At 36.9% G+C, this 17500-nt stretch overlaps 1 protein-coding gene across 7 annotated transcripts in view; it reads left to right on the top strand.

Annotated features, from left to right (window-relative positions):
- The window catches only part of LOC137651205 (longitudinals lacking protein, isoforms H/M/V-like), a 167665-nt gene that overhangs the window by 115843 nt on the left and 34322 nt on the right, over nt 1–17500 (top strand). Inside the window, exons 5-6 of one of the 7 annotated variants that reach the window (XM_068384372.1) lie at nt 10466–10950; nt 11867–11988. The exons of 4 other annotated variants lie outside the window; for them this stretch is intronic. In XM_068384372.1, the coding sequence (XP_068240473.1) occupies nt 10466–10942 (477 nt within the window). In that variant the 3' untranslated portion in view covers nt 10943–10950; nt 11867–11988. Of the gene's footprint in view, nt 1–1847; nt 3196–10465; nt 10951–11866; nt 12302–17500 lie in introns of those variants that run through there. 2 more of the 7 variants (XM_068384374.1, XM_068384363.1) reach the window with 2 other exon arrangements.

Below are 17500 nucleotides of genomic sequence, written 5' to 3'. Positions count from 1 at the left end.
AGGAGAAAGAGGTACAACTATAGTCCATTTCTTTTATCGAGGCAGATTTGCACCGACTCGCAGCGGTGCCCTTTTAGCTCGGAAAAGTTTCCTGATCGCTGATTGGTTAGAATGATCTCGTCCAACCAATCAGCGATCAGGAAACTTTTCCGAGCTAAAAGGGCACCGCTGCGAGTCGGTGCAAATCTGCATCGCTAAAAGAAATTGACATAGAGATAGGTGTAACTGGTCTAGTGTAAGAAAGCTTAAGTTAAGTTTTGGGTTTTGGCGGCCGATGTGGTAACGTCCCTGACTGGTGAACGCCAGACTGGGGTTCGAGTCCCGCTCAAACTCGTTAGTTTCTTTGGTTGTCGCAACCTCACCATTCTTGTGAGCTGAGGATAGCGGGGTTTTGGGGGAGCCTATAGGTCTGTCTGTTGAGTCATCAGCAGCCATTGCCTGGCCCTCCTTGGTCCTAGCTTGTGTGGAGAGGGGGCTAGGACGCTGATCATATGTAACATGGTCAGTCTCTTGTTCATTGTCCTGCTTGCTAGGGCAATGTCACTGTCCCTTGCCACTGCGGTCTTTAAACCTTTTAAGATATTTTTTTTTTATTAATAGTTATTTTATTACTTTATCAAAACTCTGTCTTCTACGTTCGCTGATTTGGCGCATCCATTCCATGAATTACATAGGGAATTAATTACAGAATAGAATTTAAGAAAGGCTCTTTGGTTAAGTCAGGTGGCTGGGGCATTTGCCATATTATTTTCCCCGTCTTTTTGTTTTATTTTTCTACTCAGAAAATGAATTTATAATTTTGTATGTGCTCTCTATTGCCTTCGAGAGTGGCGAGGGGTTTGTGGTTGTAAAAACTACTGTAGTAGAGTTACATGGACTTACAGAATTTTAATTTATGCTCAACACACACACACACACACACACACATATATATATATATATATATATATATATATATATATATATATATATATATATATATATATACATATATTATTTTTATTAATAGCTAAGCTACATTATATGTGTATATATATATATATATATATATATATATATATATATATATATATATACACACACACATACATACATACATACACATACATTAATCCATGGAAGAAACGAAATGTAATCATACGTTGCTTGTCCAACTAATTGTATGTGTGTGTATTTGGTATATATGCATTTTCTGTGTTGTACTAACTGTTATTTTAATATAAAAGGATTTCTATATACTTTTTTTTTTTGCCTGGGGCCAAGTCGTGAGTCTTGCGGTTTCACCCTATGTGTGCAGGATATCGTTCGATTTTTATTATTACATTTCGGAGTTATCTCGCTCAAGGGGAAAAGATTTATTTACTAAGTTGGATTCTCAATTAAACGAAATAAACATTATATTGTGTATTATGTTACCTCTTTATTGTTAATAAAACAGGTTGGTTGTATCTAAACAAATATATGTACGAGTTGTACAAGGCAATTGTGAATTGTGTATCACCTTTTTTTTTTGCGAGTTTCATTAACTTTGTGATATATTATACTCGCGATATCATGCTTCCATTATTTGCTTCTGACTGAATAGAATACTGGGCATTTATAGAAGTCTCCTGTGTATGTCATTTATAAGCATCTACCAAACCTGAAGGAGGATTTTTTTTTGTATACATATCGAAAACCATCTCAACCTGAGACCTTCATTTTCCCCCATTTCTTCTTCTTCTTGAGTTTTTGTCCCTTTTAAATGTGAGGTTTTTAGTGTCTTAAAGAGGAACCCATGTTTGCCCATGACCATGTTGAGGGGAAAGATAGACAGTGACGTTGTGTTTTTATCTTTGTTTTCGCAGTTGGTGGGGGCTGTGGGAGGCGGCTTAAGCGGCCTGGTGGTGGGCGCATATGGGCGTCGCGGCCGAGGAAGCAAAATGTGCGTCTTCTGCGGCAAATGCTTCGTCCGCTCTGACGTTCTGGTCCAACACGTGCGGACGCACACGGGAGAGAAGCCCTATGCCTGTCCCCACTGCCCCTACAGGGCCTCTCAAAGGACGCACCTCAGGCTCCACCTGCGGCGACACGATCAGAGTCAGATGATGGCTGCCGCAGCTGTGGCCGCAGCCGCTGCTGCGGCGGCCGTCTCCGGGAGCTCATCCTCGACCGCGTCACCTACGTTGGGCCAGCTCCCCCTCCTATCATCGGCAGCTCATTTGCATTCGGCAGGTCACAGCGGAGGAGGAGGAGACGCCTCTCCTCCTTTCCTGAGTCAGACCTCCTCCCTGGTCTTAGGCCTCCGTCAGCAGGCCCTCTCCATGAGTTCCACTGCAGCGATGAACGACGCCGCAGCGCGACTCCTGCTGTCGGCGGAAGCCCCTCCTTCAGCTCCCACTGCTACTACCGCCTCCATCTCCTCCTCCTCTTCTTCCTCCTCCACCACATCCTCAGCATCTTCCTCCTCTTCCACGGCGCCCTCTAGTGCAAATCATGGCGTATCCTCAACTAACCATCGCGAAAGGCAGCGCTCAGCGGATTAATCTTGAATGAATAATTATTGTATTTATTTTCCTATTTATCAAGGTTTTGCCCCATTCTCCTTCTGCATGCCACAGTCTTCCTTATCATCGCTTGTGTACTTCTCTAGTTTTTAGCGTGTGTATTAAGAGTCGTAGAAATTTATTGTGTCTTTTAATTTATTATGATTATTATTCCTTATTCATTTAAAGGCGAAAGGGAGGTTTTTGACAATGTATTTTGAAAAAAATTGTAATATTTCAAAAGTTCTTCATTGCAGTGTCTATTGGTAAATCCATTTTAAAATTTTCGAAATTAAAATTTTTTTAATGTATTTTAATAGTTTAAACATTATTTTACCATTGTCTGCCTCATTATTACTATTATCTTATCGTTATACATACCTTAAAAGAAGATAGATATGTTTTAAAACAGTGACTTGAAATAGCAACGTGGACACCTGGTGGCCGATACACTAACTAAACCCCTTGGGTAGATGCATTTCCGATACCAAATTTACTATCCCACGTCCTTTACCACTATCGTAACTGGTTACTCTTGACTCCGCAAAACTGTATAAGGATATTTTTTTAATGTTTTATTATGTCAAACGTGTTGTAAGTTCCGTAACCCCATTGTTTGTTTCCTATTGTTTGCAGAACTTTCAAAAGTTATTAAAATAGAAACGAGTGAGTGGTCTCTTTCATTTGATCCTTTTATTAGAAAATCCAAGTTATGGAATGATCGTAATCTGGTCGTTCAATCGGTAGAATTTCAAAAGTTCAAAATTGCAGCCAATGTTTCTATGTTGAACAGGCTGACAAGTCTTTTTATAGTTTATATATGATATATCTTTTAATGTTGTTAATGTTTTTGAAAATTTTATTCTAAATGTTCATTACTTCTTGTATCGTTTATTTACTTCCTTATTTCCTTTCCTCACTGGGCTATTTTTCCCTGTTGGAGCTCCTGGGCTTATTGCATCTTGCTTATCCAACTAGGGTTGTAACTAATCTAGTAATAATAATAATAATAATAATAATAATAATAATCTTCATTTAAAAGATTTTGAAAATTCGGAATTGGGTTTTAATATTCCATGTTGACAATAGTTTTATTTTTGAATAAAGAAGTAAACAAAATATTTTCTTAAGTTTTTATTAGACTCATTCTATATGGTGACAAATAAAAAATGTGTTAAATATATCAAGTTAAAAAACGCAAGTTTAAACTAGTTCAATGTCTGTAATATTATGTGGAACTCTATTCAAGACACCATTGTGGCTGTTCACTAGTTACGTCAAAAGTATTTATCATTATGACAAATTTTTCAAGACTCTCTCTCTCTCTCTCTCTCCTCTCTCTCTCTCTCTCTCTCTCTCTCTCTCTCTCTCTCTCTCTCTCTCTCTCTCTCTCTCTCCACTAGTTACGTCAAAAATATTTATGATTATGACCAATTTTTTCCAAGATAGTGCCTGCTTTATTCTCTCTCTCTCTCTCTCTCTCTCTCTCTCTCTCTCTCTCTCTCTCTCTCTCTCTCTCTCTCTCTCTCTCTCTCTCTCTTCACTAGTTACATAAAAAGTATTTATGATTATGACCATTTTTTCAAGATGTCTGCATTAATTCTCTCTCTCTCTCTCTCTCTCTCTCTCTCTCTCTCTCTCTCTCTCTCTCTCTCTCTCTCTCTCTCTCTCTCTCCACTAGTTACGTCAAAAATATTTATTATTATCACCAATTTTTCAAGATAATGTCTGCATTAATTCTCTCTCTCTCTCTCTCTCTCTCTCTCTCTCTCTCTCTCTCTCTCTCTCTCTCTCTCTCTCTCTCTCTCTCTCTCTGTTCTCTAGTTACGTCAAAAGTATTTATTATTATGACAAATTTTTTCAAGATAATGTCTACATTAATTCTCTCTCTCTCTCTCTCTCTCCTCTCTCTCTCTCTCTCTCTCTCTCTCTCTCTCTCTCTCTCTCTGTTTACTAGTTACGTCAAAGATATTTATAATTGTGACCAATTTTTTCCAAGATAGTGCCTACTTTAATCTCTCTCTCTCTCTCTCTCTCTCTCTCTCCTCTCTCTCTCTCTCTCTCTCTCTCTCTCTCTCTCTCTCTCTCTCTCAACAGTTGATTCAAGATTATGTCTACGTTAGTTTTACTATGCATATACATTACTTTTAGTTGATTTTTGCTGACCATTATATAAAAACTATATATTAGGACAATTTCCGTATCAGATCTTTCAAGTTTTATCTACGTTTATTTTCTATAGTCTCTTATTACCTCCGTCAACGAAGTTGGAAGGAGGTTATGTTTAATCCCTGTTTGTGAGTGAACATTTTCCTGGCCACAATTTTAATCGTAGAGTCATGAAACTTGCAGGGAGTAACTTCTGTAAAAAGCTGGAAATGATTAAATTTTGGAAGCTCAAGGTCAAATGTGAGGGTCACGGTCAAGGAAAATGTCCAGTACATTGAATACTTCAAACTTGGTTCATATTTGAGTGTATGAAAATCCATGCTAATTAATACATGTTAAGGTCAAGGTCAAGGTCGAGAAATAACCTGCCGCGGCGGAGGTTTGCGCTCTACTGAGTACCCCTCTAGTTATAACAATATTTTTCCCACTTGTTAAGCTGGAGCAAAGTCAGTCTCTTTTTAAACAGGTGAATTTGCTCCTGAACTATGAAGAATATATATATATATATATATATAATATATATATATATATATATATATATATATATGTATATATATATATATATATATATATATTTTTTTTTTTTTTTTTTAAATTACAACATAAAAAAACGCAACCTAGAAGACTTAATGTTGTGAACTTAAGCATTTTTCCATTTTTAATGATTCAAAATCTATAAAGTGATGCGAACTTTAAATTCCACTCATGGGTATAAAACAATTAGTTAGTATGTGAGTTTTATGAATGGTCAATTTCTGATATTTTCATAATACCTAAATATTCCAAAAAGTTTTCATGAACTTTTCCCTCTGTAAACCTTATTTTGTTATTGAATTTTATTGATCGGTTTAAAGTTTTCTGTCAATCAATTAATTGAAATTCAATATCAAAATAAAGTTTATAGACGGAGTTGATGAAAACTTTTGGAATATTTACTGATAAATTAAGAAAATAGAAATTGATCATATTTATCTGTAAATACTGCAAAAATATTCATCAACTTCTCCGTCTCTAAACGTTATTTTGGTATTGAATTTTAATTGAGCAAACGGTGAAAATATAAACTGAATTTTTCTATGTTAATCCATCATGAACTAAGTTCAAATAGTGCAGTGAATAATTGAACTTAAAATTATATTGTTATTTGAATTTGAAACCCATACACTGAAAAATTTGCATTGAAAAGGGTAAAAATCCTGGAATAAATGTTGACAGGCATTACGGTCACCAACCCGTGAAAGATAATATCAATGTAGGGTAAAAATTACGATCGCCTGTATTTTACTGAAATGCGGATGAGAACTTTTTTTACGGAGAATTTTTGATTAAAATTACGGATTCTTAACGGTGCTAAGCGGATTCCAGTGCCCTCTCAAGGAGAACAATGTCCTAGAGACTGACCATATATAGCCTACATATGATTAGGGCCCAAGCCCTCTCTCCACCCAAGCTAGGACCAAGGAGGGCCCGGCAATGGCTGCTGATGACTCAACAGATAGACCTATAGGCTCCCTCAAACAGATCACCCTTAGCTCACAAGGATGGTGAGGTTGCAGCAACCAAAGGAATTAACGAGTTTGAGCGGGACTCGAAAGTCTGACGATTGTTTTTATCTAGCAGTCTTATAAAGAATTTTTTTAGCAGTATAAAAATATTTTGGGGTAATTTTCTGATGAGACCTAGATAAGCAAAACTAAATGATTCTGCAGTGGTTCAGTTTCATACGTGTAATCATGCAAAATTGTATTACAGTAATCCTTAATTCAAAAGGAATAATATCATGTGATTCTTTTAATCGTAATGTATGTCTTGATGATACTCTTGAAAAGTTTTTTCACAAGTTATACACCAACCTTGTCATCCGATGGGCGAATTAGTCTGCCTTTACTTTTTAATGAGATGAAGAACGTTGAGGAATCATTGTTCTAAATGACCAGAGCTTCAGTACATTTTTCCTATCACAACGACCTTATTAAACTATACACTACGAATCCAGCTATGTTCTGTACAATACAAGAATGGCATTCGTGCAAAACGAAATAAGGTGTGTACTCTAAAGATAAACGTTGTACCGCACGTGTTTCATACACGCTTGTACATTGATTTTTTGTGACGTTCTTCCTCTTAAGTCTCTACATATAAACTCTAGGATTGTTTAATAAAGTTTAGTTGCATTTACCTAGCCTTTCAGTTATCACCTAACTGGCGCCTCGTACAACATACTCATCTCCAACGGTTATTTGAAACAAAACGGTTGATCGATTTTTTTTTCTTATTTTTTGGTGAATTTATTGCCACAACTGTTGGTGTTTTCACTTGTTTTTCATCTTTAGATGAATTTCTTGCCACAATTGATGGTGTTTTCATTTGTTTTTCAATTTGTAGACTAATTTCTGGCCACCTCTGATGGTGTTTTTATGTGTTTTTCAACTTATAAAGAAATCATTGCCACAACTGATGGTGTTTTCATTAGTTTTTCATCTTCAGAATGACCAAGACTTGGATACTGTCATTATCAATACCAATTCTAAAAATTGCTATTACCACTCAGCACACTTAATACAGCATTGCGCGCATTTTTGTCTCCACTTGGTCCAGTAACTGGTGGACAAGCTAGGGGAGTGCCTATCCTATCATTCACGGCCCCGGCCACTCCCTCTAGGATATTATCCTTCACTGAAGGACTTTATGCCTTTCCTTTCTTCGCTCGGAAAGGGCTTCTTAGACACCATTTTCTTCGCTGTCGCCTTTGCGCAAAACTAACGACCAGTTGCATCATTATTACACATTCCCTTGCGTTTTATCACATTATTATTATTATTATTATTATTATTATTATTATTATTACTTACTTACTAAGCTACAACCATAATTGGAAAAGGAGGATGCTATAAGCCCAGGGGCTCCAACAGGGAGAATTGCGCAGTGAGGAAAGGAAAAAAGGAAACAAGATATATTATGAAGAGTAACATTAAGATAAATATCTCCTATGTAAACTATAAAAAAAGAAACAATTTTTGTGTGAACGCATTTTTCCGATATTTGTGTATCACCGGTAACAAGATTCCATAGCCTCTGTACCATGTCTTGGGGGTAGCGTTCTCTTGCTTGAGGGTACACCTGGGCACATTATTCTATCTTGTTTCTCTTCCTCTTTGTAGTTTGAAGTTTGTATAGTTTATATATGAAGGATCTAATTTAATGTTGTTACAGTTCTTAAAATATTTAATTTTGATTTTTCGTTACTTCTCTTTCAATTTAGTCATTTCCTTTCCTCACTGGGCTATTTTTTCTTGCAGGAGCCCTTGGGCTTAAACAAGCTGCTTTTCCAACTACGGTTTTAGCTTAGAAAGTTATAATAATAATAATAATAATAATAATAATAATAATAATAATAATAATGATCATCATCATCATCATCATCATCATCTCTCAGACTGAGAGTCTCAGTCCGAGGTTGTTTTGCCCTGATAGCTGGGCGTAGTTATTATTTATTGGTTACATCCGTTAATATCGCAAATAAAATCAAAGTCCTAACTCTGATCAAGTCTTTTCAATTTTCATCTCGTGGCTATGATGTACACTCATATATATATATATATATATATATATAACCGTACCTTATTGCCATATTGCCTTATTCTATGTTTGGGTTCCCCCAGGTCCCTCAGTGTGAGGCACCTCGTATATCCACCAAAGAATTGCTGATGCATCTTCCGGTGTATTTTGCATCTTCTCTCTCTAAAGAGAGAGAGAGAGAGAGAGAGAGAGAGAGAGAGAGAGAGAGAGAGATCCTTTCTAATGGGGATACCTCAACGTTGACGTTCATTATTATTATTATTGCTAGCTAAGCTACAACCCTTAGTTAGAAAAACGGGATGTTATATACTCACGGGCTCCAGCAGGGAAAATAGTACAGCGAGGAAAGGGAATAAGGAAACAGATTAGTGTGCCTGGGTGTACCCTCTAGGAAGAGAACTCTAACCCAAGTGGAAGATCATGGTACAGAGGCCAAGGCCATACCCAAGTATAGAGAACAGTGGTTTGAGTTTGGTGTGTCCTTTTCCTAGAAAAGCTGCTTACCATATAGCTAGTCTCTTTTACCCTTAACAAAAAGTAGCCACTGAACTGTTAACTCCTTGTGTGAAGAAAAATATTCCAATTACCTTAGTGTTGTCAGATGTAAGACGAAAGAGGAGAATGTGTAAGGAATAGGTCAGGAAAGGGAAAATGAACCGTAACCAGAAAGGGGGCCAATATACTGAAGTACTTTTTGGCCAGTCAAAAGACCCAACAACTTTATGGAACACATTTTCGTAATAAACCTTCACAATTTGATAATAACTATTAAAGAGGCAAGTGTCCCCATTTGATTACATCTATGCCTGGTGATCGGTAGACTGGGGTTCGAGTTTGAGCGGGACTCGAACCCGAGTCTGGCGATCACTTCTAAGTACGACTATTTGCTAAACGAATGTTGCGATTGCATATGTATACTTAGAAGAGAATGTTGAATTTTAGAATGGTAATGCAATATACAATTAATGATTTGGAGGAAGAACTACCAGAACTACTACCCGGGGTATTTCCCTAGTTATTTCTCGAGGTAATTGCAGAGGCATTTCCCGAGTTAATTGCCGAGGCATTTCCCGAGGTAATTGCCGAGGCATTTCTCGAGGTAATTGCCGAGGTATTTCTCAAGGTAATTGCCGAAGTATTTCTCGAGGTAATGGCCGATGAATTTCTCGACGTAAATACCGAGGAATTTCCCGAGGTAATCGCCGAGGCATTTCCCGAGTTAATTGCCGAGGCATTTCCCGAGTTAATTGCCGAGGCATTTCCCGAGTTAATTGCCGAGGTATTTCTCGAGGTAATGGCCGAGGAATTTCTCGACGTAAATACCGAGGTATTTCCCGAGGTTATTGAGTAGGCATTTCCCGAGGTAATTGCCCAGGTATTTCCCGAGGTAATTGCCCAGGTATTTCCCGAGGTAATTTCTAACATTAATCTCAAGGTTTAGTGAAATCATTTTATGATCTATGAGATTTACCACTTTGGCAGTGTTATAACGATGTTACTTAAAGATTATTTTTTTCTTTGTATTTGATATAACTCTTTTGCGCCCGTATCACTAATAACATATATTTATTAATTTATTCTTTCCTCTTTGGTATTCTGTTCATTGATGAAGTTTATAAATGGAGTGATAGGCTTTCTTAGACGGACTTTAGGTGGTTCAAAATTTATCTGTCGCGAGTCAAAAGTAACATAATTAGGGAAATACTGTTTGCTACTATGAGTCAATGGTTTTTTTTTATGTATTTATTTAAGATGTAATATTTATATATATATATATACATATATACATATGTATTATATATGTATATACACGCGCGCGCGCGCACACACATGTATGTATATATATATATATATATATATTATATGTATATATATATATATATAGAGAGAGAGAGAGAGAGAGAGAGAGAGAGAGAGAGAGAGCAATAGGTTTTGCGAAACTTAGTATTCGGGATTGAAGGATACATTCAATATTTGTTCAGTATCATGATGTCTATGAATAAAATCCATATTTGATAAAAAAAAAAGGCTTAAGAAATTACTGTGATGTTACTGATGACGATGAAACTGATTTATTGGAATTTTTCAGTAATTTATTTATTTACTTATTTATTTATTTATTTATTTTTGGAGATATGACGTTGTGCCGTTGAGGTCCCCAACTCCTTACCTGCCCCCCTTCTTGTTTGCAGTGGCGACGCAACCTTGCCGGAGGCTCCCATTTCCCGCCCAAACAGCTATTGGTGTTGTCCCCCGCTATGGCGGCCACAGCTGGTGGGCCGTCCTCATGCGGCAGCTTCTCCTCCTCCAGCGGCAGCAGCGGCCTGAAGAAGTTCCACTGCGAGTTCTGCGGCAAAGGGTTCCAGTGGCAGAGCAACTTGCAACTCCACGTCAGGAGCCACACGGGAGAGAAGCCGTATCCTTGCAACGAGTGCTCTTACCGCGCTACGCAGCGCTCCGACCTGACCAAACATATGCGCATCCACACCGGGGAGAAGCCGTACGCGTGTCCGCGGTGCCCTTATAGGGCGGCGTACACCTCCTCCCTGAGGGACCACACGCTCCTGCATCACGGTGGCTTCGATGCGTCCTCCCTGCAGACGGCGAGTCCTTCCGTTTCTTCGGCCTCGTCCTCTTCTACTTCGGTTACGACTCAACAACCACAATGAATTGCTAGGTCAGAGGAACACACTCTCTCTCTCTCTCTCTCTCTCTCTCTCTCTCTCTCTCTCTCTCTCTCTCTTTTCAATTGTCCCATTCTTATGCTCTACCTCTCAGGAAACTTTCGTTTCTCGAATTGCTCACATTTAGTATTTTAAATCCTGGATTGGAAAATGGAGTACTTGTAAATATGATGTCATTTGAAAAACCTTCATTATAGTTCGTAAATAAGATTTATCAAACGATTTATCAAAAGCTTCAGACCTTAATTGTTTGTCAATAGAATGGAAGGATTTTACAAAAATGCCTAAAATTTATGTGACAAAAATAAAGGAGGCTTCAGAATAAGGTAAAAAAAAAAAAGAGTAAAAGTATTAATGAGTGAAAATCAGAACAAAAGTTAAGAAATATTAGTGAATGCCAAAGATGCTCTGCATGTAGCCTCTGTACTTAATTTTGCCTGCCAGCCATCATGATGACCTTAATCAGCCTTTCATTATTAACTTGATGCATGTCAACAGTAGCTTATTGCTCTGGAAAATAGAGATGATTAAAGAAACCACGAGAGCAGAAAGTGACATGTTTGATATTTTTTGGGGGGATTGGGGGTGAGCATGTCAACAGTAGCCTATTGCTCTGGGAAAAATGATCATTAAACTACGAGAGCAGAAAGTGACATGATTGATATTTTTTTTTTGTGAGGGGGGATGAGTGTGAGCATGTCAACAGTACTGTAGCTTATTGCTCTAAAAAAAAAAAAAAAAAGATAATTTGAATAAACTACGAGAGCAGAAAGTCACATGTTTGATATGTTTTTTTATGAAGGGGATGGGTTTGGGCAGGGAAAGTTGGATATTCCAAAGCACGAACCCCCCCCCCTAAAAAAATACCCCCCCCAAAAAACGGTCTGACGGTGACGTTTTATGTTACAGGCCATGAAAAAAGCCGTGTCCACATTGCGAAGTTGCCACCTGGTATGCCCACTCTGCCCCAGCCAATTCTCGTCCGCCACGGAGCTCAGTCGCCACGCTGCCACTGCCCACCAGCTGGACAAGCTCTACTGGTGCTACCAATGCAAGTACAGGTCGGACTCGAAGTCCAACCTGCTGCGCCACTTGAGAACCCACACGGGCGAGAAGAGGCACGCTTGCCCCGTCTGCCCATACCGGGCCGGGCAGCGGTCAGATCTGCGACGGCATTTGAGAGTCCACGCCCTGCGGTTGGCTCACAACACCCTTCAGTGCTGCCTCTGTGACTACACCACCCCTACGCCAATGGCCTTCTCTTTGCACATACTGGAAAAACACTCTTCCGAAGGCCAGGAGGAATCACAAGACGAAGCTGTTACTTGAAAAATACTTTTCGAGATGGAATAAATTGAAATATCTCTCTCTCTCTCTCTCTCTCTCTCTCTCTCTCTCTCCCGAAGGCCAGAAGGAATCACAAGACGAAGCTGTTACTTGAAAAATACTTTTCGAGATGGAATAAATTGAAATCTCTCTCTCTCTCTCTCTCTCTCTCTCTCTCTCTCTCAGGCCAGAAGGAATCACCTGACGAAGCTGTAACTTGAAAAATACTTTTCGAGATGGAGTAAATGAAAATATCTCTCTCTCTCTCTCTCTCTCTCTCTCTCTCTCTCTCCGCCTGGCTAAGGTTATACAAAGTGGTCATTATACAAAACTATACAGTATTCTCGAATCAGATTATCAAAAAGCTGTGCCTCGTATGTCTGACTGGAGTCAGCATTGTGGATTGATATATGGTGAATACAAAAAGAAAAATAATCATATTTTCTGTGAACTGTACATTTATAATACTCCTTAAGAAAGATATTATGTGATCGTCGTGAAAGCTCTTTGAGTCCAGATATATATTACCACAATATGTTAAAGTTTATACTCTCTCTCTCTCTCTCTCTCTCTCTCTCTCTCTCTCTCTGTGTTCTGTGATATGGTAATTTGATTGTATTTACAATATAGATGACTTTTTACGTCCATTGTTAATTTACTTATCAATATTTAGTTCCAATAAAGTTGTTTTTAGTAAAATTTTGCTTCTTACCAGATATTCAATAGATATTTTCAGTGTTCTTTGACGTATTGTTAAAAGACAACTCGTTATTTCAAAAGAATTGTTATGTGATCTCTATTATTCTTATTTTCATTCTCATGTATTGCTTGCCAAAATAATTTTTTAGTTGTGTTATCATATACAGGATCTTAATTGTATTTAATTATTATTGTGTTTGAAAATATCAAGGATACTTAGATTCTTATAAGCGTTATGTAAAATGTTTCATTATTTTTTTTTTATTTATGATATTTCAGAAAAAGCAAGAGAATTTTATTCCATTAGGTGTTTTGACAGTCCAGCAAAATTAATCTCGAATCATAAACGACGAAGATTCTCTCTCTCTCTCTCTCTCTCTCTCTCTCTCTCTCTGAGACCAGCAAAATTAATTTTGAATCATAAACGACGAAGATTCTCTCTCTCTCTCTCTCTCTCTCTCTCTCTCTGAGACCAGCAAAATTAATTTTGAATCATAAACGACGAAGATTCTCTCTCTCTCTCTCTCTCTCTCTCTCTCTCTCTGAGACCAGCCAAATTAATGATGAATCATAGACGACGAACATTCTCTCTCTCTCTCTCTCTCTCTCTCTCTCTCTCTCTGAGACCAGCCAAATTAATGATGAATCATAGACGACGAACATTCTCTCTCTCTCTCTCTCTCTCTCTCTCTCTGAGATCAGCAAAATTAATTTTGAATCATAAACGACGAAGATTCTCTCTCTCTCTCTCTCTCTCTCTCTCTCTCTCTCTTTCTCTCTCTCTCTCTCTCTCAAGGATGAGTTGGAGCACATCAAAGTGAAGGGATATTCAGTATCTGGGTGATAATTTCGATTCATGTACATGTTTGCGTAATGTATTTTCTTGTTTTTTCTTAAATAATGAATCTTGAAATAGTGTTTTGTTTTGAGTTCTGTCGTTTTAATTCTAAGTCAAGCTTTTGAAAAGGTGTAAACATTTTCTTATATTTTCTAGAGCTTTAATTATATAATATTACATAATTTTATTAATTTTTGTTTGTTTTCTTTATTACAAATAAGAATATATTTTCTGAGAGAGAGAGAGAGAGAGAGAGAGAGAGAGAGAGAGAGAGAGAGAGTAAAATGTCGTCGTCTAAGATTCAATATTAATTTTGCTGGTCTCAGAGAGAGAGAGAGAGAGAGAGAGAGAGTAAAACTTCGTCGTCTAAGATTCAAAATTAATTTTGCTGGTCTCAGAGAGAGAGAGAGAGAGAGAGAGAGAGAGTAAAACTTCGTCGTCTAAGATTCAAAATTAATTTTGCTGGTGAGAGAGAGAGAGAGAGAGAGAGAGAGAGAGAGAGAGAACAGCAAAACAGGAAACGATGAATAAGGAATACAGAAAGGAAATAAAAATATTTTATTAAATTTCCGTTTAATTTTGTTTTTGCTCATGGTAACGTCACCAAAAACTACGTTGGTGTTAGAATATAATTCATCATCATCATCATCATCTCTTCCTACGTCTATTGACGCAAAGGGCCTCAGTTAGATTTCGCCAGTCGTCCTTATCTTGAGCTTTTAAATCAAGGCACTAGAAGAGTTGGAAGACCCAGGTGTACACTGTTAAAAATTTGCAGTAAAAATGGTGAAAATCCTGGAATAAATGTTGCCAGATATCAACCGTTTTAAAAACGGAGCTATATTTCGGCCACCAACCCGTAAAAGATAATAGCAAAGTAGGGTAAAAATTATGTAAAATTCCTGGAATAAATGTTGCCAGATATCAACCGTTTTTAAAACCGATATATTGACGTGAAGGAGTGATATTTCGGTCACCAACCCGTAAAAGATAATAACAAAGTAGTGTAAAATTACGGTCGCCTTTATTTTGCTGAAATACGGCTGAGAACAGTATATTTTTAAGGAGAATTTCCGAATTAAAATTATGTTCACCAAAACGTTCAGCTGGACTCCACAAGGCACTAGAAGAGTTGGAAGACCCGGGCCTACATGGCTGAGGACTGCGAAACGTGAAGTAGGAGATGATGAATGGAGAATATAATTACATAATCTTTATGGTATTGGAACAGGTTGACGGCCAAATTTACCGTCTTTCGTTTATCCACCAGTATTAACATAACGTCTTGGCAGAGTCGAATTGTCCCCTTAAAACTGTAGATTTCCTTTATAAAGACTTTGACTTCTGTTTTGTATTAACGGCGAGATTATTTTTAGTTTTCAGTAATATCGCAATTTGATTTCCTATATTTAACACATTGATTAAAGTCATTATTTTTTAATGTTCTATATTAAGTTTTAGATCATTCGTCTTTTTTTTTTTTTTTTTTTTTTTTTTTTTTTTTTTTTTTTTTTTTTGCTGAAAAAATCAAAATACCGTAATTTGTATTCCATAGTAAACTGGATGATATAGATATATGCTTTGTCAGAGCACCTGTTTACTCACTTCATTCAAATTTGCCTCTTGAAGCGCCTGATTATGCAATCTTTTGACCTCTGAATAAAGAAAGTTGTCTATTTTACCTCTAACTAATTTTGTAATTGCTTCATTTCAACCATTCTAAACTTATTTTCGCTCGTCGAAAATTTTGATTATCCCTTTTAAAATTCACTTAATTTCTTGTTTTTTGTAATCCCATCTAATCACATGAAATCATGAGAGGCACAACGAATCATCAATTTGCCCGGATCTACGGGCTGCAAGTGTGCAAGAGCCCGTGCCTAGGCACTCCGAAACAACAACAAATTAATCTGGTTTTCGGTAACTATCGGCGTTTCTGTTGGGCCGATTTTTCTATTATCTTTAATGAAAGGGAGCAACAGGAGACGCGATTTAATATTAGTTTCCCGAAAGAAAATACAAAAAATTGTACTGGGAGGCACCCAAGTAGTTTCGGGACTTTAAACCAATAGTGATTCTCTAAGAAAATAAAAAATGAAAATTGGGCCAAAAAATACCGAAGCAGTTTCGGGACTTTAAACCAATAGTGATTCTCTAAGAAAATAAAAAAATGAAAATTGGGCTAAAAAATACCGAAGCAGTTTCGAGACTTTAAACCAATAGTGCTTTTCGAAAAAATAAAAAATTGAAAATTGGGCTAAAAAATACCTAAGTAGTTTCGAGACTTTAAACCAATAGTGATTCTCGAAGAAAATAAAAAATGAAAATTGGACTCAAAAACACTTAAACAGTTTCGGGACTTTAAACCAGTAGTGATTCTCGACCTTGGTTTGAGCTACACTAAAACATTGATATTTTCAAGTCCCGTTTTTTAGAAAATTTCATAGCTTGGAAAAAGTGGACGTGTTTGTATTGAAAACAACATATTACAGCTATATAAAATAAAAAAAATAAAACTTCCCGATGGCGAGAAGTTTAGTTTTATTGATATTGAAATGTTCAAAATTCGTTTTTGTAAATTGTTTTGTTATTTAGAAGATAAAAATGAATGACTCATAAAATAAGGTATGCAGTTTTTAGGTATTTGTATATTGTATTTTAAGGTGTTCTGTTAATATAAAGGTATTTTATAGATGATCATTATGAATATTATTATCCTTCGGCTGTTGAAGACTTATTCTATATTCAAAATTTTGACAATTGGTTGTGGAGGCCTATGTGGTAACGTCCCTGACTGTTAATCGTCAGACTGGGGTTCGAGTCCCGCACGCATTAGTTCCTTTGGTCGCTGCAGCCTCACCATCCTTGTGAGTTAAGGATGGGGGGTTTAGAGAAGCCATTGCCTGGCCCTCCTTGGTTCTAGCTTGGGTGGAGAGGAGGCGTGGGCGCTGATCATATATATATATATATATATATATATATATATATATTATATATATATATATATATATATATATATATATATATATATATATATGGTCAGTCTCCATGGCATTGACCTGCTTGCTAGGGCTATGTCGATGTCACTTGCCTCTGCCATTCATGAGCTGCCTTTTAAAACCAATCTTCCCATTTGTGACAAGTGATGATTAGGCAGAGTATAAACTTATTACTCCAGTCTTTGATTATGAAGAGAATTAACGTATTTGATATGAGTATATCCATAACTATGTTACTTTTATGGGAGATTTAAAATTGGATCCTGGCTGTTGTTCTTGTGTTAATAATGTTCCCACTTTCGTCCTTGTATTAAAAAAAAAAAAAAAAAAAAAAAAAAAAATTAAATGAGTATTTTCCAGAAGGCAGGATATGGCAGAGGTGGCCCCCCCCCCCCCCACAAAATAAATAGAATTGAAATAGAGTAATATTAATTGATATTGTAAATTTTTTTATTGATTGTAAATTTTGATATGATAAAATGAGTATTTTCCAGAAGGCAGAATCTGGAAGAGGTGCCCAGAGAAGGGTACTGTTTGTTTACATCCCCCCCCCCAAAAAAAAATGGGAGTATAGTAATATTGTTCAATATTGTAAATTTATCTATTGATTGTAAAATTTGATATGATAAAATGAGTATGGTGGTGTTTTTTTTTTTTTTTTTTTTTTTTTTTTTTTTTTTT

The sequence above is a fragment of the Palaemon carinicauda genome, chromosome 12, assembly GCF_036898095.1.
Source record: "Palaemon carinicauda isolate YSFRI2023 chromosome 12, ASM3689809v2, whole genome shotgun sequence".
NCBI classification, from domain to species: domain Eukaryota; kingdom Metazoa; phylum Arthropoda; class Malacostraca; order Decapoda; family Palaemonidae; genus Palaemon; species Palaemon carinicauda.
The sequence above is the reverse complement of the archived record's forward strand: the minus strand, read 5'-3'. Positions and strand labels throughout refer to the sequence as shown.